This window comes from Callithrix jacchus, chromosome 14 (genome assembly GCF_049354715.1).
Source record: "Callithrix jacchus isolate 240 chromosome 14, calJac240_pri, whole genome shotgun sequence".
Taxonomy (NCBI): Eukaryota; Metazoa; Chordata; class Mammalia; order Primates; family Cebidae; genus Callithrix; species Callithrix jacchus.
Window position 1 is genome coordinate 106,148,729 of NC_133515.1, and position 21,934 is coordinate 106,170,662.

The 21,934-nt window shown below is 37.5% G+C and overlaps 1 protein-coding gene across 24 annotated transcripts in view; it reads left to right on the top strand.

The window, feature by feature from the left end:
• Positions 1-21,934, top strand: part of KIDINS220 (kinase D interacting substrate 220) — a 118,196-nt gene that overhangs the window by 40,984 nt on the left and 55,278 nt on the right. For all 24 annotated transcript variants that reach the window (XM_017964569.5, XM_078349994.1, XM_008981167.5 and 21 more), the window contains 11 exons: positions 1,675-1,773; positions 3,665-3,763; positions 6,521-6,698; positions 9,288-9,452; positions 10,446-10,625; positions 11,350-11,515; positions 13,788-13,939; positions 14,117-14,406; positions 19,176-19,316; positions 20,048-20,291; positions 20,437-20,525. In XM_017964569.5, coding sequence (XP_017820058.2) covers positions 1,675-1,773; positions 3,665-3,763; positions 6,521-6,698; positions 9,288-9,452; positions 10,446-10,625; positions 11,350-11,515; positions 13,788-13,939; positions 14,117-14,406; positions 19,176-19,316; positions 20,048-20,291; positions 20,437-20,525 — 1,803 coding nt within the window. The remainder of the gene's footprint in view (positions 1-1,674; positions 1,774-3,664; positions 3,764-6,520; positions 6,699-9,287; positions 9,453-10,445; positions 10,626-11,349; positions 11,516-13,787; positions 13,940-14,116; positions 14,407-19,175; positions 19,317-20,047; positions 20,292-20,436; positions 20,526-21,934) is intronic.

Genomic DNA, 21,934 nt, shown 5'->3' on the forward strand with positions numbered 1-21,934 from the left:
ACTGTGTTTGACTTTGCTGGGACTGCTTGTACCTGTGGACATTGTTTAAGGCAATCATAGTTCACAGAACCACAGAGGTCATTAATTTTAGATAAAAGCCTTGCCCACAATTGTGAATTTATCAAATACTTCAGGAACTTCAGACTTTAGAAAAAGTACTTGGTGTCTATTTTGTTGTTGGACAATCTACATTTCTGCTCAGTTTTTTCTTGTATTTGACCAAAAATCTCTTGTATCCAAATCCATTTTTGAATCAAACCATAAATATTGTGCCAGTGTTATGGGGGAATTAACATGGGTCCCTTGTCTTTAAGACACATGTATTTTAATTGGAAAGCTTTTAGTTTATTTTTATGCTTTTATTTAACATAAAAAGTGAAGCCACAAGATGGTATGTGATTGATTGCTTAGCCAAAGCTTCAAATATGAGTCTTGAGGTGGGGAAAGTAGGCCTCATGTTGGGGCTTTTAGAGGAAGGTAGAACTCAAGCCAAGTTTGAAGATGAGTTGGGTTTAGATAGGTGGGGACCCTGGCGGGTGGCTGGTGCCTGTGATCCTAGCTCTTCGGGAGGCTGAGGGGGAAGATGTCTTGAGCCCAGGAGTTTGAGATTATAGTGAGCTGTGACTGAGCCACTGTACTCCAGCCTGGGGGACAGGTTAAACCCTGTCTCTTAAAAAAAATAGAGAAAAAGAAGGCTGGGTATTTCAGACAAGGGCAGTTGTGATAGGATGAGAAAATTTGAGAAAATTAGAAAGAGAAAGATGCATTCCATAGCTAATGAATACATCATTTGGCATTGGGCAGTGGGGTGTTAGGCATGGTGGTGGGGATGATGGGGTGAGAGGTGGAGAAGTGAAGTGGGAAGGGAGATGGGGCTGAGAAGTTTGGGTTGAGTGGTTAGTGTGCATTTTTTAGAAGAGAAACTCTGTTGGGGAAATTTTGGTATTGGGAACTTAATGTGGCTGCTGCAAAAAGTCCTTCATTATCTCCTGGGTTAAAAACTTTGCCACTAAAAGAAGGGTTCTAGGTCACCTATTTGGACTTTTAGCTGACTGCCTTGTGTCTGTTCATCCTCTTTTATGTTTGAATTCGTTTTTTGTTGTTGTTCTCTAGCTCTACTTTCAAGGTCTATGTGGATTGATTTTTGGTTTTTGAGCTGATAAGAAAGATTTTAAAGGATCAGATCAAGGCAGTATCGGGGTATAGGATGGATGAAAATTAAGAAAGCTAAAAGTGATAATGCCTTACATTTGTGGAGTACATTTTCATGCATTATCTTTTGAAAAATTGGGAAGTATTTATAGCATGTTACAGATGAAAATCCGAGGGTCAGAATAGTCAAGTGACTTGTCCTAGTTACAGAGTTCAGGTATTTATGACTCCTAACCCGGTGCATGTTCCTGAAATCTGATGACATTACAAAACTACAGTTTACTTGATCAAGTATGTGGGATTGCTACTTTTTAGGTCAAGTGATATGCAGTTTTTCTAGGCTTCTTTAGTAAAGAATTTCTCAAAAGTAACTGCAAGGTAGCATAGGGATTAATGATATTTCCTACCATGCTGCCTGTTGGCATGCTTTCTGACAGAAATGATGTTTTGTATTTACAAGCAGCAGTTTTAAATAGTGTATCTTACATGAAGTGATTCTTGATGTTGTTTTTAATTATATAGGATAATAAAACTGCTTTGTATTGGGCTGTTGAGAAAGGAAATGCAACGATGGTGAGAGATATCTTACAGTGCAATCCCGACACTGAAATATGCACAAAGGTATGTATGCATGGCATTTCTGTTCTGTTAACAACACCTCCTGCTGAATGTTAGCACTGCTCATTTTAGTTCAGTCGTCTTGGATGTTAGTGTTACACTGATTTTACTGGTAATATTCTATATCAAATTGAGAAGTATATTTATATCCTTTCAGGATTTGTGTATTCATAGCAAAATACAGTGTGCTATTTGTTACTTCAATTAAATGCTTTTCAGAAAGTACAGTATCAGCCATCCATAAATTGTTATTATTTGGACGGATCCTTTCCCCCAAAATTAACTTGTGCTCCTGCTATCTGGGATGCAGAACACATTCCTCTGTGTGGAGACTGTGTGTGCTCAGGAGTTCCAAGCCAGCTTAGGCAGTAGAGTGAGACCCTGTCTCTTTAAATGAATAAATAAATAACCACTGTGACTGGTGGTTGGTTCTCCAGATTAGCCACTTTTACCTATTTTACTCAAATCATATAAAAAATACAAAATTATCTAATATCGTGGTCTCATATTTAGCCTATGTGTAATAGTTTTCTGTGGGGAAAATATATTTGGAATTCTGGGTCAATACAGCAGGAATTCTTAGTGAATAAAGCAAAATTATAAAGTCACCCATAAGACAATCCTGTTTCATCTGCTGTAGTTCAGGACCAGCCAGTTTCTAAATCAGTGATGGTACTTCCAGTATCCCAGAGTAGAAGATTTCTGGGATTCCTTCTGGTTTGCAGGTGGCTCCTTGACGCTCTTTTTTCTTTTCTTTTGGATCTTGGTGTCAGTCAGTGTGACTACCTGCGGCTTCTGACCAGATTTTTGTCTAACTCAGTGCTGAATTGTGGTCTCTTCTTGTTTTCTTTCCTTTAGTTTTTAAAAGCAATCATGAACTCTTTTGAGGTTTTCTGAAGGCATATTGCTTGTTGTATCAATTGGTTTCACTGTGAACTGTACATTTCTGAAAAACTCTGAACACTGGCTTACCTGGATGTTAACAGGCTGGGCTATGGGTTGGTTGGTGGGGAGAACAGGAAGTAGCCTCTGGAGGGGCTGCCCCAGGTCCGTGGTGGAACCTGGGGAAGGGCAGAAGCAGCCACTGCTGCCGGCTGTAGCTTACGAGCAGGTGGGGCAGGTCCCACACCTGGCTACGTGATTTAAAGTCACTTTTTTTTTTTTTTTTTTAATGAAAGAAAGAAAGAAAGAGAAAGAGAAAGGGGGAGAGAGAACAGGAGTCTTGCTCTATTGCCCAGGTTGGAATGCAATCTAAAAATAGGTATTAAAAACCTCTTTTCTGCCGATAATTGTGCTTAACAGCGGAGACAGGAAGGAATAAGGAAAGAAAATAACAAACAAACAGCCAACCAATATTTCATTTAAATCTGTGAAATGCTATGCAAATGCTGAAGAGTGATTTGCTTCCATTTATGTGGTTGCTTTCAAAATAGGTATAATGTGATATAGAAAAAAAATGTATGTTCTGTGGACCTGGGGTGAAGAATTCTATAAATATTCACTGAGTTTACTTGTTCCAGGTCTGAGTTCAAATCATAAATGTCCCTGTTAATTTTCTATCTTGTTGATCCGTCAAATATTAACAATGTGGTGTCAAAGTCTCCCGCTATTATTGTGCGGGAGTCCAAGTCTCTTTATAAGTCATTGAAAACTTGTCTTATGTATCTGGGTGCTCCTATATTGGGTGCATGATTTAAAGTCACTTTGGTACAAATGAGTGGTTGTAAAGGAAAAGCATTTTCTGTTGTTGTTTTTAGCTTTTATGTTTTCTTGAGAGGGTTTTAAATATGGACTGTTACCAGAGTCAGATATTTCTTGACATATGCATTTGTATGACATAAACACTTTGGAGTCAAGCTATTAATCTGGTAAACATTCTTATTTGTGCTCACAGGATGGTGAAACACCACTTATAAAGGCTACCAAGATGAGAAATATTGAAGTGGTGGAGCTGCTGCTAGATAAAGGGGCTAAAGTGTCTGCTGTAGATAAGGTAAAACATCTGTGGGGAGAGAACACTGCACGGAAAGCTGTTAGTACACTGACCTCTATATGGAGTGGATTTAACGGGGATCTGATTTTAGGTTGTGTGGGGAGAGATTACTTGCTGGGGATTTCTGTGTGGGATTTGGATCTTATGCAGGAGCACGCTGAGGAGTGGGTGGGCTCAGTGTGCTGTTCACGCAACTGCTTCCGATTTTCCTTCTATGCCTCACAGCAGCTGTGGGGCACAGCCATTGACAACCACGTGAGGAGGAGGCGCTACTTTCATCAGGGCAGAGCTTGTTGCAGATAAACAGGAGGAAAGAATGTACAGGGGCTGGAGGAGGCTGACTCTCAAAGCAGACGGTGTTAATGTTCACGGATGGGAGATAATGTGTTCTGCTGCATGTTCTTGCTATAATCCTTTGAGAGAAATTTTCATATTTTCTATAATAAGTTTAGCTCTGAGTGGCTGACCACTTCATATAGATTTGATTTTTCATTTTAGTTTCTTTTTATTTTAAACAAGCTTATTTCTTTCTGTACTTTAAATTGATTTTCCCCCAGAAAAGAACTGATTGATGTATGAAGTGGAAATAATATTGTAAATTTTCTCCTCTGATGAATGATATGATTTGGACTTTTCTAATTAACAGTAGATTGAAGTTCATTTTTCTATTATTTTAAAGCAGTTAAAACAAAAACAGGGAGTCAAGAGTCAATGTGTGTTTGTGTTTCATTTTGCCAAGTTACAACATTATTTTAAAACAAAAGCACCTCCTACCTGTCATTATTATATCAACATAATGTCATATGAAAGGAAACTTTAATATTAATTGGAAGACATAAAGTCAAAGAAGAGTTTTCAGAATTGAATATATGTAGCTTTCTAGAAAACTTTTTATAATGCCTGTTTTTTCCAATCTGCCACTGACTCATCTGACACTGGTCCCCCAATTTTGCGATATGGAACCACTAGGCTGTACCCTTCAAGCTTCCATATAGCCTGTTAATTGTATAATATGCTATTGTAAGTAATTGTTTCTTACTCATTAGTAAGTTTCTTGAAGGACTCTGCCGTGGTATTCTTTTGTGTGTTGCTGTACCCAGAGTCAGCACATATACTTGCTGACAAATACACGTGATAGTGGGAACAGTTTTTCATAAACACATTCCTCCTGATGGGTGAAGTGCTAACCTGCTAGAATTTGGGATACAAACTTATAAGAGTCTTGAACCTGGATCTTCATAGATAATTTTATAAAAACAATTTTAAGAATGATGATTAACGTTATTTTTACCTCGCCTGTCACTGCTCTCTGATAATCTTCAGCCTGTCAGCAAAGTGTGCTAGTATCCTCCCACATTGACGGAAATTTTGTATCTGGTAGAAATGCTGCTGCTGATGTTTTGTCTTCTCACAGGTTTGGATATGAGAATTGGAATCGAGATGGGAAAATAAGATGAAGTTGGATTTGGATACGTTTAGTTTTAGGGCTGATAAGACATTCAGGAGTCTGTGGTCAGTAGACATTGGGAAGTCTAGTACTGGAATCTGGGCAAGAAATCAAGGCTTGTGGTGGAAATGTGACAGTTACTAGGAAACAAGAGTTGCCTGGGAGTGACTAAGATGATCAGTTGAAGAAAGAGAAAGCTCAAGTCAAAATGGACTTCTCTTATGCTGTGTGTCATACTGCAGTTGTAAAATTGTGCATGCTTCTCCAGTCTCTTTCTATTATGACATAAGCTACCTAAGGCCAGCAACGATTTCGTCTTTCATTTTTGTATCCTCCAAAGTAACAAGCAATGAGCCTTGCAGATAGTGAGCTTGGTGCATAGTTATGGTGACACATTTTTTAGGACATGGGAGCAAAGTCTAGAAGATGAAAAGTTCAAGATAAGGTCGTGCCTTGTAAGCCGCAGGAAGAACAGTGTAGGTTATTTTCATTTGGTGTCCTAGAGATCAGTTTGGATGAGAACTGAGAATTTAATGTGTTAAGGTGTTTGTGAAGTAATCAATAGGACAGCACTTTGCAGCCCGAAGAGGGCTTTTGAAATTTACATGTTAGCTTTCATTACTGTTGGATGTGAACACTAATTATTGGAGATGCTAATAAGGAGAGAAGGTGGGTTGATAGGGAAAAGTGAAAGTTGAGGAAGTGGAAAGGTGAGGAGAATGGAAGAGGTGAGGAGAGAGTCAGAAGGGGATAGCTGTACATAGAGGACTCCGGTGGAGAGTGTAAAGTGATGAGATTTAAAAGTGTTCACTGTGGCAAATGGCTGACAAAGGCCATTGGAGCTGACAGGATCACTTGTGTTGGATGGCTGTCAGCATGAATTGTAAAGCTTTCTAGACAAATGAAGACAGCTGTGAAATAGAATTTAAATTAGTTGAGGAAGGTCCTTGACATCCTTGGACAATAAATATTTGGATGATGGAGGGTTGCTAATGAAGTGGACCCATGGCCTAGGAGGAGCTGCAGTGAGAAAGCCTGTTGCTTCTCTTCTTTCACTGAGTTAAGGGAAGGAGAAAAAAATGACCTTCATTCTAGAGGGCTGTGGGAGAAATAATATCAGAGCAAAGCTGGGTGAGGAGCTGCAGAAAGAAACTGTGGGGAAGACAGAGGTAAAAATTCCTATTTTGTGCTTTATATGAAAAATAAGAAAAGTTCAGATTTTGTTATTTTACAGAAACATAAAAATTGTTACTCTCTGCATACTATATATCAAGATAGGAAAGTTCAAGTTTCCTACTGTTATATTTCAGAAAGGAGATACTCCCTTGCATATTGCTATTCGTGGAAGGAGTCGGAAACTGGCTGAACTGCTTTTAAGAAACCCTAAAGATGGACGGTTACTTTATAGGCCAAACAAAGCAGGAGAGACTCCTTATAATATTGACTGTAGCCATCAGAAGAGTATCTTAACTCAAATATTTGGAGCCAGTAAGTATTGAGTTTTGTTCCTAACTGAACTTTTAAATAATGAATGTTCCATTAAAAAAATACGGAAAATTAGGCCAGGCATGGTGGCCATGCCTATAATCCCATCACTTGAGGAGGCCAAGGTGGGAGGATTGCTTGAGCCCAGGAGTTGGAGACCAGCCTGAGCAGTATAGTGAGACCTCATCTCTACAGAAAAATTAAAAAATTAGCCGAGTATGGTGGTGTGCCTGTAATCCTAGTCTCTTGGGAGGCTGAGGTGGGAGGATCTTTTGAGCCAGGGAGATGGAAATTGCAGTGAACCAAGATCACACCACCGCACTGGGTCTCACTCTGTTGCCCAGGCTGGAGTACGGTGGTGCAATCATAGCTCACTGCAACCCCAAATTCCTGGGTTCAAGCCATCCTCCCACCTCAGCCTACTGGTACTTGGAACTACAGGCCCATGCTCCCATGCTTAGCTAATTTTTTTTTTTTTTTCCGTAGAGATGAGGTCTTGCCATGTTCCCTGGTCTGGGCCCAAGTGATCCTCCCACCTTGGCCTCCCAAAGTGCTGGAATTACAGACATGAGCCACTGTGCCTGGGCATAATTCCTTTTTTTAAAAAAAATGATTTTTTTTATCTTTTAAAATATTTTTTCTTGTTATAGTAATGTGCACTAATTACATTTCAAGAATGAAAACATGAGTATAGCAGAAGATGAAAATTCCCCATTATTCCCTGTTTCTCAGCTTGTAATTGTCTAAATGACCCTCCAGGCTTTTCTTTATGCTTATAAAAATGTTACATATTATGTATATAGTTTTAAAAAAGAAAAATTGAGTTATACTATGTTACAAAAACCTAAAGTGTCATATTTTAATTATTGCACAATCTTTCCTCAGAGGGTTCTGACAGTACATTGAGTTCTCTGTTGGTGAATATTTAGTTTGTTTTGCTAACAACTAGTGCCGCAGTGAACACCTTTTCTGCATGTATCCGTTGACTCTTATTTTTAGGATTTTTTTCGTTCTTTTTAAAATTATTATAGATTCAGGGGGTACAATTAGGATTATTTTCTTAGAGTAAATTCTCAGCAGTAGAATTGCCAAGTCAATGGATGCCCACAGTTTTGATTGACTTTCCAAAATGGTTGTAAAACTTTCTTCTCCCTCTGGCAGTGTAAGATACTACAGTTCCCCACAAGCTTGCTAGCACTGGGTATTTCCAGCCTCTTATTCTTTGGTAATCAGATAAATGAGAAAAAAAACTCTAATTTCAACTTGTGTTTTAAAATTATTAGTGAAATTGAGATCTTTTAATATATTCAAAGGCTATTGCTTCTTAGCATTTTGGCCTAGATAATGTGTAATATATTCATAGCCTATTTGTGTTCTTGCCAGTTTCCTTTTTGTATCCTTTACCCACTTTTTAGTTTTTAATATTTTTAAAAAGTTGATCTAAAAGTCTTTCTGAGTTATGGATATTGATCTTGGTTCTATCCTATGTGCTGTATTTCCCTCCCATCAGCAAACACTTGGTCGATGCTCCTGGTTTTTTATTCCCCATTCAAAAGTTACACATTTTTGTAGTTTATTTATTAGTCTTTTCCTGAAGTTCTGGCCTTAGTATTACATTGAGAAAGAAAGGCCTTTTTAAACAAAGATTTTTAAAGTTTCTCCTATATTTTCTTCTAGTACTTCTATGGCTTTACTTTTTTCTACTTAATTTTTTAATGTTTCAGAAAATTTTGTTAAGGCTAGAAGATATGTAGCCTTTTAATTTAATTTTTTTCATGAATGATTAAACTTTCCTTATACCACTTATTAATTCATCATTTCCTGCCTTATTTGAAATGCCTTTTATGTTAATATCCTATATGAGTTCAAATTATTGTAGTTCTATATTTGTATTCTTCTCTAGTGACAACTACCCTTCAGTAGTCTTTTTTTTCCTATTATTACCATTCTTCTTTCAATTAAAACAAAATTCTCATGGGTTTTAATTAGAACTGCCTTAAAGTGATAGAATGATTTGGGAGAATTGCTGAAACTTTCTGCTGGAATCGTAGGATGTTTCTTTTTCTCTTATTATGTATTATGTTCTTTAGTAACATTTTATAACTTTCTTTTATAGGTATTACACATTACATTTAATTTTATATACTCATTTGTGTTAATCATAATATTTTATTGATTCTAAAATGCACACCATTCCCAGAATTTAACATCTCTGAAATTGGAATGTGTCTTTTAAGTGCTGGATAAGAATGCATGGTGTCACAATTTGGCAGCATTTTGTACTTTCTTAGTTTTACATAAAAATGATGTATATATAATCAATAGGTATCTTAAGTTCTATGAAATATGGTAGTAATTTAAGAATCTCTGAAACTCTTTTTTTAATTTTAAATCAAGTAGATTTAAAATTTAAAAAATTAAATCAAGCCTTCCAAGTCAGAGTAGGCTCGGAGACTCCCTGAAATGGTCTTTATATGGGTATAAACATTTGAAATAATTTTTTTCTCTCTAATCAAGTAAACAATAAATAGATGTTTCTTTCTAATAATGATGCCACTGTTTAATGTAAGATATGATGTGCTTTAATTACAGGACACTTGTCTCCTACTGAAACAGACGGTGACATGCTCGGATATGATTTATATAGCAGTGCCCTGGCGGATATTCTCAGTGAGCCTACCATGCAGCCACCTATTTGTGTGGGGTTATATGCACAGTGGGGAAGTGGGAAATCTTTCTTACTCAAGAAACTAGAAGGTAAAGGGCTTGCTCGTACAAAGTCTGTATATATAAAGCAAGATTTTCTCTGGGGATTTGTCTGAAATAAAAAGGAGGACTGCTTTCTGTGTAAGCATGTGTGTTACACGGTTTACTGAGATGAACTCCCCTCTAGTTGGTCCTTCACATGGTCATTTGAGTTCTTGTTCTAAAGCAGATCCAGTTGTGTGATAACCCCACAAAAAACCTTGCTGGCATGTTTTTTTGGGTTCTTCACAGACTTGTCAGTTTGCGTGGTTCCACCTGCCAGCACCACCTCTGGCATGTGCCCCAGCTTCAGTCGCAGAGGACTATTTGCTCTTGCAAGAACAGACCCGATGCATTTCCCAAGTTGCTCCATTAGCAGCTTCTTAGCTGGCCTTACTACCACCCACCCAACACGCATGCCTTTTGCTTGGCAAAATCTTACTCATTCTTCAAGGATAGGTTTTAGTATTACCTGTAAAAATTTCCCCATGTTTTGTACAAAGAATGACTTGTGTGGGGCTCCTTTGGGCTCAACATGGACCTTTAAGAACAGTATTCTCAAATGAGATTGGAGGGAGAAGGGGTGAGGAGGATCACAGTGGAATGGTGGTGCTACGTAGTTTGAAGATAGAGAGTATTATTTTTATTTTTGCACGTGGAAACAATATGCGTATGCATAATGTTTGTTTGTGTTAATGCAAACCACACAAAAAATAAATCTCAAGAAAATCTTGACACGTGGGAGTATATAAGAAGTGATTTTGTACATCTTCCACGTGAAGCAGGAGAGAATGGTTGAGTCAGGCCTAGCTGTGCCCTGGGGGTGAGATGTTCATCTTTGGCAAGAGAACACTGGTTAAAATGGTTAAGTAGTGGTTAATCTATCTAGGGACCTAGTAAAGTGCCCAATAAGTGTTTACATTGAATATGTGAAAACTGCAAATTGAGTTAAAATTGTATTTCTTAAGAGTAAACAGGAATAAGGTTTCATAAATTCTCTTTCAGATGAAATGAAAACCTTCGCTGGACAACAGATCGAGCCTCTCTTTCAGTTCTCATGGCTTGTAGTGTTTCTTACCCTGCTGCTTTGTGGAGGGCTTGGTTTATTGTTTGCCTTCACGGTCGACCTGAATCTTGGAATAGCAGTGTCATTGAGCTTCTTGGCTCTCTTATATATATTCTTTAGTAAGTCTTTGCTCTTTATCTTTTTCAAAAATGGAGAAAATGTTAATTCATGGATAAAGAAAAAACATTATCTGTCTTTTAAAACCCATATGTGATTTTCATAATTGGGTGAGAAAATTGATCTTTTTGCTGCTTCATAGATTGTCCTAAAGGAACATTGCTCACAACTCGCTGAAGTAGCTAATAAACTAATGCGCTGCTTGTTAGTCTTGAAGCAAGACTCTAGATTATTCTACTTACCTTTTTGTTAATTAATGATTTGTATTTAAATCTTTCTCTGGAAAGAAGGCTTCCAAGCAGTCACTGGCGTGCTCTTGAGCATTTTGATCGTATCTGTACTTTCAATTTTATCTAAAAGCAAAGTAAAAAAATATAGTACAATCCCTATTCTTGGGAGTGTCTTCAGTTCCAAGAAAGGAAATAGATTTACTCTTAGAGGAACTGATAACCAATTTTACCACTTGCAAATACTGATAAATCCAAGGTTATTTGCATTTGAATCAGAACTGCAGTTATGTTTCTGTTTTAGGCATATTTTAGTCAGTTTACTTTTCACTTTTCAAATCTTTTGTATCTTAGGGGAGGTTAAGGAATTCTTTGAGGAGTAGTTAAGAAATAGTGTGGGACATAAGCCTAGCTGCCATTACTTGATGTTTGATCTTTGGAGAAAAGATCTGCTTGACTAATGACTGCTTTGGATAACTTTTTTAAACTGGAATTTCAGTTGTCATTTACTTTGGTGGACGAAGAGAAGGAGAAAGTTGGAATTGGGCCTGGGTCCTCAGCACTAGATTGGCGAGACATATTGGATATTTGGAACTCCTCCTTAAATTGATGTTTGTGAATCCACCTGAATTGCCAGAGCAGACTACTAAAGCTTTACCTGTGAGGTGAGTTGTTCCATTTGGCAGAAGAAATCTGTAATAAGATTAAGAAAAAAATCTTCCTCACTTAAAAAAGTTTATAGGGGCCAGGCACAGTGGCTCACGCTTGTAATCCCAACACTGTGGAAGGCAAAGGTGGAGGTTAGGAGTTGATATTAGCCTGGCCAACATAGTGAAACTCCATCTTTACTAAAAATGCAAAATTAGCCAGGTGTCGTGGCTCAGGCCTGTAATCAGGGAGGCTGTAATTGGGAAGATGAAGCAGGAGAATCGTTTGAACTCAGGAGGCAGAGGTTGCAGTGAGCTGAGGTCGCGCTGTTGCACTGCAGTCTGGGTGACAAGAACAAAACTCTGTCTCAAAAAAAAAAGTTTATAGGGTATAATTTCTCCATGTATATTCCAAAAAATGCTGGTACCTGGAACCTTTTACATATGAAAATAAAAACATGCGCTTGTCAAATACTGTGGGAAACACTTCAGATTATATATCCCTCTTGTCTGTTAAAGGATCAGAGGCAGCTTTCCATAAAGAAACCTGTTTAACCTTTACCAAATTTTATCCGAGCATAAGCCGTTTTTCTCCCTTATGTCACCAGTTACCATCCTTTGGAACACACTTTGAAGAGAGCACTGGATGGTGGAGGGGTCCAGCCACTGGCTTTGGTCCCCAGAGAGCTCCTGGTGGGAGACCTGGCCCCTGCTTCTGTGAGCGGTTAACTTTGGGAAACCCAGCTCCCCTCTCTAAGCTGTGCTTTTCTCAGCTCAGGAAATATATTTACATGTCTATCTAAAATTATAATTCATACTAAGTAGGAAATGTGTGAGAAAACAGAAAAGATGAAAAATGTTTAAGTCCAGGAATAAAGGAAATGTGGAGGGCTCTGGAGAAAAGTAAAATGAAAAAAAAAAAATATTAAAAATTAAAAGCAAAAGAAATTCAATGAAAGTAAGCAAAATAAGCATTTAAGAGGTATTAAGGCCAGGCGTGGTGGCTCACACCTGTAATCCCAGCACTGTGGGAGGCCAAAGTGGGCAATTGCTTGAGCTCAGGAGTTCAAAACCTGGGTAACAGGGAAACCCATCTCTACCAAAAAAATAGAAAAATTAGCTGGGCATGGTGGCTCATGCCTGTAGTCCTAGCTACTTGGGAGGCTGAGGTGGGAGGATTGCTTAAGCTTGGCAGGTTGAGGGTACCATGAGCCCAGATCATGTCACTGCACACCAGCCTGGGTGACAAAGTGAGACCCTGTCTCAAAAAAAAAATGCATTAAAAGACGAAAACATTTTAAATTATAAGGAAAAATAAGTGTAAATTAAGATGAAAATAAATAGACCAAACTACATAAAACATTAAAACTGAATGTGAGAGAAAAATAAAGGTGAAAACTTTTAAGTAACCAGCACATAGAATTAAGTATTAAGAAAATGATTTAAAAGTGAAAAATTAAGAGGATAACAATAAAATAATTGGGGGAAATGTTTTTACAGAAAATAAGAAACCAGTCTAAATTAATGAGATGGTTTCTTTTTTTCTAGTTAGAGCAATTAAAATAGCATCGTTTAGACCACACAGTACAATACAGATTGTATTCTGAGAGCAATGCTTATCTACTGGACTGAGATGAGAGTTTAATTTAGAGATGGAAGGGAGAAAGGAACTAGTACAGAAATCATAATGATTCAGAGACTCAGAATACAAATAATTCATTTAATTTTGAAGAACAATTGTCAAGAGAATATTTTACAACTATTTCTCAACCCTGGTAGATGTTGAAGCTATAAGTAAAATAAGCCATTCTAAAACTTGAGTTTTTGAATGGTGTTACTGGGCTTGAAATTCTTTAATGACTATAATTAATATTTTTTTCAGGGTTGTAGTCTCTTTAGTTGGTATTAGAAAACTATTTGTGCAACTCTTGTGGCTGCAACATGACACAGGTGTCACCTTTTAACCACTGTGTTATGAGATCTGTTGGGGTGTCTGATATTCCACATCTAAATTCTGGCATAACTTCCCCCCAGACTGTCCTTAGTCAGAAGTACTTCATATGGCCCTGCACATTTCACTTTTGTTACTGTTTTTTTCCTAACAAAAGTATGTAGGATTTTAGAAGTGGAAGCTACCTATTTACAAATTATTTTCCCTCCTTGGAATTTAAACAATATTTTGACAGAGACATAAAGAAAATAAGGGATAAATGATGCAAAGATGACATACATTGAAGTTAATTGTTACTTTTGATAGCAGAGTAATGTTTTATTTGTTCTTTTCTTAAAGGTTTTTGTTTACAGATTACAACAGACTGTCCAGTGTAGGTGGAGAAACTTCTCTGGCTGAAATGATTGCAACCCTCTCAGATGCTTGTGAAAGAGAGTTTGGCTTTTTGGCAACCAGGCTTTTTCGAGTATTCAAGACCGAAGATACTCAGGGTAGGATTTCCTTCCTTCCTGCTTTGTGTATAGGGGTGGAGGTGGGATGATTGTTCAGTTTATTTTCATGGAAACACAACTTCAACATTAGATTCATCAGGTACTGTGGCTGTAATGTTAGGATTTTCTAGATATTTGATATGTTAATAATTATTAAAACCATTTGTTGCATTACAGGTAAAAAGAAGTGGAAAAAAACATGTTGTCTCCCATCTTTTGTCATCTTCCTTTTTATCATTGGCTGCATTGTATCTGGAATTACTCTTCTGGCTATATTTAGAGTTGACCCAAAACATCTGACTGTAAATGCTGTCCTCATATCAATTGCATCTATAGTGGGATTGGCCTTTGTGTTGAACTGTCGTACATGGTGGCAAGTGCTGGACTCCCTCCTGAATTCCCAAAGAAAACGCCTCCATAATGCAGCCTCCAAACTGCACAAATTGAAAAGTGAAGGATTCATGAAAGTAAGCACTCATTGGTTATTAGAAAACATTGTAATGGGAGTATGCTACCACTGCCATGCTCATTTGGGCCTTAGGGAGTATACTCTCCAAATGTTAAAGTGCCACATTTATTTTAGTTTCGTTCCTTTGTTCATTTAAGACTATGATTTAGGGTAGTTTTAGGTTCACAGCAAACTTTAGAGGACAGTGCAAAGATATCCCATATACCCACTTCCCCCACACATACACAGCCTTCCCATTTAGCACCATTATCTACCAGAGCAGTATATTTGTTACAATTGACAAACCTAGCTTGGCACATCATAATCACCCAGCATCCATAGTTTATGTTAGGGTTCACTCTTGCTGTTGTACTTTCTATGGGCTTGGACAAATGTATAACGTATCCACCATTATAGTCTTATACAGAGTAGATTTGTTGCCCTGAAAATCTTCTGTGCTTCACCCATTCACACCTGTTCACCCCTCCCTCTCCCTCCTCGCTAACTCCTGGCTACCATGGTTCTTTTTACTATATGCATAGTTTTGCCTTTTCCAGAATGTCATACAGTTGAATCATGCAAGTGTAGTCTTTTCAGATTGTTTTCTTTCACATAGCCATATGCATTTAAGTTCTCTTCATGCCTTTTCGTGGGCTGCTAGCACATTTCTTTTTAGCATGGCTAATACTCCATTGTCCGGATATATCACAGTTCATTTATACATTTACTTACTGAAGGACATCTTCATTGCTTCCAGGTTTTAGCAAGTATGAATAAAGCTGCTATAAACTTTCGTGTTCAGGCTTTTGTGTGAACATAAGTTTTCAACTCCTTTGGGCAAATACCAAAAGAGTGCTATTGCTAGATTGTATGGTGTTTTGTTTTGTTAGAAACAACTACACTGTCTTCCAAGGTGGCTGTACTATTTTGCATTCCACCAGAATTGAATGAGGGCTTTCTGTTGCTCTACATCACATCCTCACTAGCATTTGCTGTTATTGGTGTTCTGGATTTTGGCCATTCTGATAGGTGTGCAGTGGCATCTTATTGTTTGAATTTGCATTTCCCCAATTATACGTGTTGTAGAGCATATTTTCATGTGCTTATTTGCTATCTGTGTGTCTTCTTTGGTGAGTTGGCTGTTAAGGTCTTTGGCTCATTTTTAATCAGGTTGTTCATTTTCTTATTGAGTTTTAAGAGTTCTTTGTATATTTTGGATAATGGTCTTTTATCAGATATGCTTTTTGCAAATATTTTGTCCCATTCTGTGGGTTGTCTTTTCATTCTCTTGACAGTGTCCTTTGCAGAGCAGATGTTTTTGATGAAATCTAGCTTATTCTTTTTTCATGGATCTTGCTTTTGGTGTCCTGTCTAAAAAGTTAGCACCAAACATATGGCCCTCTAGATTTTATCCTCTTATTTTCTAGTTTTATACTTTTACATTTAGGTCTGTGAGCTATTTTGAGTTAATTTTTGTGAAGTGTGAACTATGTCTAGATTCTTTTTTTTCTTTTTCTCTCTCTTCTTCCTTCATTCCCTTTCCTTTTCTTTTTCTTTTGATGTGTCAATGTCCAGTTGTTCCAACACCATTTGTTAGAAAGACTGTTTCTTCCATTGTATTGCCTTTGTTGCATGTCAAAGATCGATTGACTATATTCATGTAGCTCTGTGTCCAGGCTCTTTGCTCTTTGTTCATTTGCCAAAACCACACTCTTTGATCACTCTAGCTTTATTTTCCTGAAGTTGGGTAGTGACAGTCCTCCTGTTTTGTTCTTCTCCTTCAATATCTTGTTGGCTCTCCTGGGTCTTTTTCTCCTCATGTGAACTTTTGATTCAACTTACAGATAACTACCAAGTAACTTGCTGGGATTTTCATTGAGATTGCATGAAATCTGTACGCCAAGTCTTGAGTCTTCCTATCCATGAACATGAAATATCTTCCCATTTATTTAGTTCTTCCTTCATTTTTTTTCAAGAGTTTTATAGTTTTTCTCATATAGATCTTACACATATTTTGTTAGATTTATACCAGTTTCATTTTTTGCAGTGCTAATGTAGATAGTAATTGTGTTTTTAATTTCACGCTTGATTTACTCATTGCTGATGTATAAGAAAATGGTCAACTTTTGTATGCTAATCTGAAACCTTGCTATAATTGTTAGTCCCAGGTTTTTTGTTGTTGATTCTTTCGTATTTTCTGCATAGAGTCAAGTTATCTGTGAACTAAGACAGCTTTCTTTCTTCCCAATCTTCATACCTTTTATTTCCTTTTTTAAAAATTTTATTGCATTAGTTAGGACTTCCCGTACTGTGTTGAAAAGGAGTAATAAGAAAAGGAACATGCTTGCCTCGTTCCTGATCTTAGTAGATGTTCTCCCCAGTAAGTATGATGTTAACTGCAGATATTCTTTATCAGGTTGAGGAATGTCCTCTCCATTTCCAGTTTACTGAGAGTTTCTACCATGAATGGGTGTTGGATTTTTCAAATACTTTTTCTATATCTATTTATCTAATCATGTGATCTTCTTTAGTCTGTTGATGTGATGGATTACATTAATTGATTTTTGAATGTGGAACCAGCCCTACCTACCTGGCATAAATCCCACTTGATTGTGGTGTATAATTCTTTTTATACATTTTGCATATGATTTGCTAATATTTTCTTGAGGATTTTTGCATCTATGCTCATGAGCTACTTACTGGTCTGTAGTTTGCTTTTCTTGTCATGACTTTGTCTGGTTTGGGTATTAGGGTGATGCTGACTTCATAGAATGAGTTAGGAAGCCTTCCCTTTGCTTCTAGCTTGTGAAAGATACTATATAGAGTTGGCATTATTTCTTCTATAAATGCTTGGTAGACTTCACTAGTGAACCCTTCTGGGCCTGGTGCTTTCTGTTTTGAAAGATTATTATTGATTAAATTTCTTCAGTAGATATAGGCCTGTTCTTGTGAATTTTGTCAAATTATGTCTTCTAAAGAACTGGTCTGTTTATCTAAGTTATCAAATTTGTGGGCATAGAGTTGTTCATAGTATTCCTTTGTTATCCTATTTGTGTCCATGAGGTCTAAAGTGATAGCAAAGTTTTATTTGTTATTATTCTGAATTTGTGTTCCTTCTTCTTTCATCTTAGTCGAAGGCTTATTCATTGTGTTTATCTTTTTAATAACTAGTTTTTGGTTTCATTGTTTTATTTTTGTTTTAGTTTTTATTATTTCTTTTCTTCTGATTACTTTGGATTTAACTTGCTCTTCTTTTTCTAGTTTCCTAAGGTGGAAGCTTATTGACTTTATTTTATTTTTTTTAATTTATTTTTTGAGATGGAGTCTCACTATGTTGCCTAGGCTACAGTGCGGTAGTGTGACCCCAGCTCACTGCAGCCTCTGCCTGCTGGGCTCAAGGGATCCTCCCACTCAGCCTGCTGAGTAGCTGGGACCACAGGCTGCGCACCACCATGCCTGGCTAATTTTTGTAGAGATGGCGTTTCACTACGTTGCCCAGGCTGGTCTCGAACTCCTGAATTCAAGTGATCCACCCTCCTGGGCCTCCCAAAGTTCTGGGATTACAAGTGTGAGCCACTGCACCCAGCCAGATTATTGATTTTGTACCTTTACTCTTTTCTAATATATGCATTCAGTGCTATAAATTTTCTTCTAAGCAGTTCTTTTGCTGCATCCTGCAAATGTTGATAAGTTTTGTTTTCATTTTTATTTAGTTCAAAATACTGTCTTTGGCCCGTGTGTTATTTGGAAGTGTGTCTTTAAAATTTCTAAATATTTTGGGATTTTCTAATTATCTTTCTGTTTTTGATTTCTAGTTTAATTCCATTGAGGGAAGACATTGTATGTATGATTTCTATTTTAAATTTGTTTTGGTGTGTTTTATGGCCCAGAATGTTGTCCATCATGGTGAATGCTTTCTGTGAGTTTGAAAAGAATGTGTATTCTGGTTTTGTTTTTTTGTTGTTGTTGTTGGAGTACCTGTAGATGTCAGTTAATTCAGTTGACTGATGGTATTGTTGAGTTGAACTGTGTCCTTACTGGTTTTCTGACTGCTGCATCTATCTTTATAGAATGGTGTAGAGGTCTCCAGCTGTGATAGTGGATTTATGTATTTCTTCTTGCAGTTTTGTCAGCTTTTGTCTTATATATTTTGACTCTCCATTCTTAGATATATAAATGTTTAGGATTGCTGTGTCTCTTTAGAGAATCAACTCCTTTGTTATTATGTAATACCCCTCTTTAATCCCAGTAACTTCCTTGCTTTGAAGTCTGCTCTACCTTTCTGAAATTGATAGAGTTACTCCCACTCTCTTTTGATTGGTCTTGGTATATCTTTCTTCATTCATTTACTTTTAATCTACTTGTGTCTTTTTCTGAAAGTTGGGTTTCTTGTAGGTAACATACAGTTAGCTCTTGTGTTTTGATCATCTCTGACATCTCTTTCTTTTCATTGCTATCTTTAGAGCACTGACATTCAAAGGAACAGTTGATTTAGATGGATTAATATGTACCACATTTGTTACTGTTTTCTGTTTGTGGCCTGTTTTTTGTTTCTATTTTTGTCTTCTACTCTTTTTGTCTTTTATTGAGCATCTTATATGATTCCATTTTCTCACCTTTCTTAACATATCAGTTGTACTTTTTTTTTTAAATGGTTGCTTTAGAGTTTGCAATATGCATTTACAACTAATCCAAGCCCACTTTCAAGTAATACTATATCACATCTCAGGTAGTTTATCTTATAATAGCAAAATAATCCTAATTCCTTTCTCCCATCTCTTGTATCAGGTTCTTAAATGTGAAGTGGAATTGATGGCCAGGATGGCAAAAACCATTGACAGCTTCACTCAGAATCAGACAAGGCTGGTGGTCATCATCGATGGATTAGATGCCTGTGAGCAAGACAGAGTTCTTCAGATGCTGGACACTGTATGTTTGCGCCACCTCAGAACTTGCCATTGTTATGTTGTAGCATGTGAGAGAATGTGTGCCTCACAAATACCTAAAATAGAGTGGAATGGGGTTTGTTTGAGTAGTTCCTATTCCTTTTGTGATTTTTCTTTTGTAAAAACAATCATTCTTTATGCAGAAACAGCAAGAATAAATGTTTAGTCACAAAGAGATTTAAATAATTTTAGCTTAATGGCACTGTGAGAAAAAAATGAATAGAGCATCTCTTAAGTCTGTGGTGTGGCTCCAGCTTTTCTTTGCAGATAGTTATGGTTAGAATCCAAGGTAACACAGGAACCCACAGAATCTGTAAGTTTTTGCTGCTGTTGTTAAAGCAACCATATCAGTGGCTCTCTGTAAGGTATGTTACAAGCAATAGTGATTTAACTTTGGACAGAGACCAGTGTGCCCAGTAATCCTGTGTATTCATGAATGTTTCTCGTGTGGGTTGATTTACCTCTTTAGCAGACTGTAAATGTCTGAAAAAGGGCAGTATTAATTTTCTTTGCAGGTTTTATCTGTGTCAGATGGTGACAAACCTAGATTGAACTGTCAGTAAAATTTGCTTTTGTATAGAGTAAGTTTTGATGAAAAAGAAATAGTAGTTTAGAAATGCAGTCACCGAAAGATAGCACATATTTTGAAGGGATGCCTTATTATTTTGGACAATTGAAAATTTATGTCACAACTGTACATTTCTTCTGCCACAGGTCCGAGTTCTGTTTTCAAAAGGCCCGTTCATTGCCATTTTTGCAAGTGATCCACATATTATCATCAAGGCAATTAACCAGAACCTCAATAGTGTGCTTCGGGATTCGAACATAAATGGCCATGACTACATGCGCAACATCGTGCATTTGCCTGTCTTCCTTAATAGTCGTGGTCTAAGCAATGCAAGAAAATTTCTTGTAACTTCAACAACAAATGGGGATGTTCCATGCTCAGATACTACAGGTAAAGCTCAGCCTCCTAAAGTGCTTTGAGTTTGAAATTGTTTTGTAATTTCTTTATGGTGACTCTCCTTTTTACCTTGAAAAATGTTATTATTTCACAAAGAGAATTTCAGTGTAAGTGATGCTCTCTTGATAAATTATTTAAGGGTTACAGGAAGATGCTGACAGAAGAGTTTCGCAGAACAGCCTTGGGGAGATGACAAAACTTGGTAGCAAGACAGCCCTCAATAGGCGGGTAAGATGCCATTGGTTTTGAGCTATATGTTTGTATTGCTGTTTATTTGAATACAGTTAAAATTAAGATGATGCCGTGTAAATAATCTTTTGTAAATATTGCATTAAGCTCTTCAAATAAACATGATTATTGCATTTCCTTTCAGCTTCACATGTTTCAGGGAATGTTTGCACCTGCACCTAGAACCCTAACAACTGTACTTCATGTAGGGGTCCCAACCTGTTCTCAAGCCCAGGTGCTTCTCCTGATCCCTGAGATCTTAAAGCTTGCCAAATGATTTCATCCAGGGTTGAGAACCACTGTATTCATTCCTGGTCAGGTTGAGCTATGCCTGTTGCCATAGCGGTAGGAGGGAAAGGTTTGTAGTGTGAGGAAACTCCTGGCTTTGTCTTCCTGCTGGCTGGCCTTCCCCATGCCTGTGGGATGTGCAGCCTTTTTTCTGTATCACATGGGGATTTGTGTTATTCCCAGCCACTGGGGGTTTCTCCTTCAACACGTTGGGTGTTCCTGACCTCCCCATCTTGTTTGTATGGAACAGGGGCATGTTCTGTGTATGTGTCTATATGCATACGACAGGAAGATATTCACTTGCAGGGCAGTTGTGATGGTGTCACTCATGCTAAGTTGGGTTAGTATCGGCATTATGTTTTTTTCTGGTTTGCTACCATTAAGTTGGATGTTTTACTTTTAAAAAAAAGTCTTCAGTGACATTTTGATTTTATGCCTCTACCCTGTATAGATATGGATGCAAAGTTAATAGGATGAATGATTAACTTTATTAAATTGACAGCATTAAATTCAGAGGAGCATATAACTGATCATTCTGAAATTATTGCCTGGCAGTCGGCAAGGACCCTTGGGTGCCCCATGGTTGCATCCATCCTTCCCGTGCGTCGTGTCCTTAGATGAGAGTACACCTTGGTTGTGCCTGTTCCTCCTCTTATGAGATGGAATTCCTTTGGCCCACCCATGCTGTAGAGTGCCTTTTGTTCCTATGGAGATGTGGGGATAAAGAGGCTGTCCGTTTGACATGGTTTTCACATTCTTTGAAATAACCTAAACATCAGGCCAGGTACAGTGCTCATGCCTGGAATCCTAGCACTTTGGGAGGCTGAAGTTGGAGGATTGCTTGAGATCAGGAGTTTGAGACCAGTCTGGGCAACATAGTGACACCCTCTACATAAAATAGACATAAAAAAATTAGCTGGGTGTGGATACCCGTAGTCCAAGCTACTCAGAAGGCCAAGTGGGAGGATTACCCCAGTCCAGAACATCTAGGCTGCAATGAGCTATGATTGTCCTACTGTACTCCAGCCTGGGTGACAGAGAGAGACCCTGTCTAATAATAATAACCCAAAAACCAAAATGCTGAATCCTTCAAATCAGACAAGGGCTTATTTACTTTAATT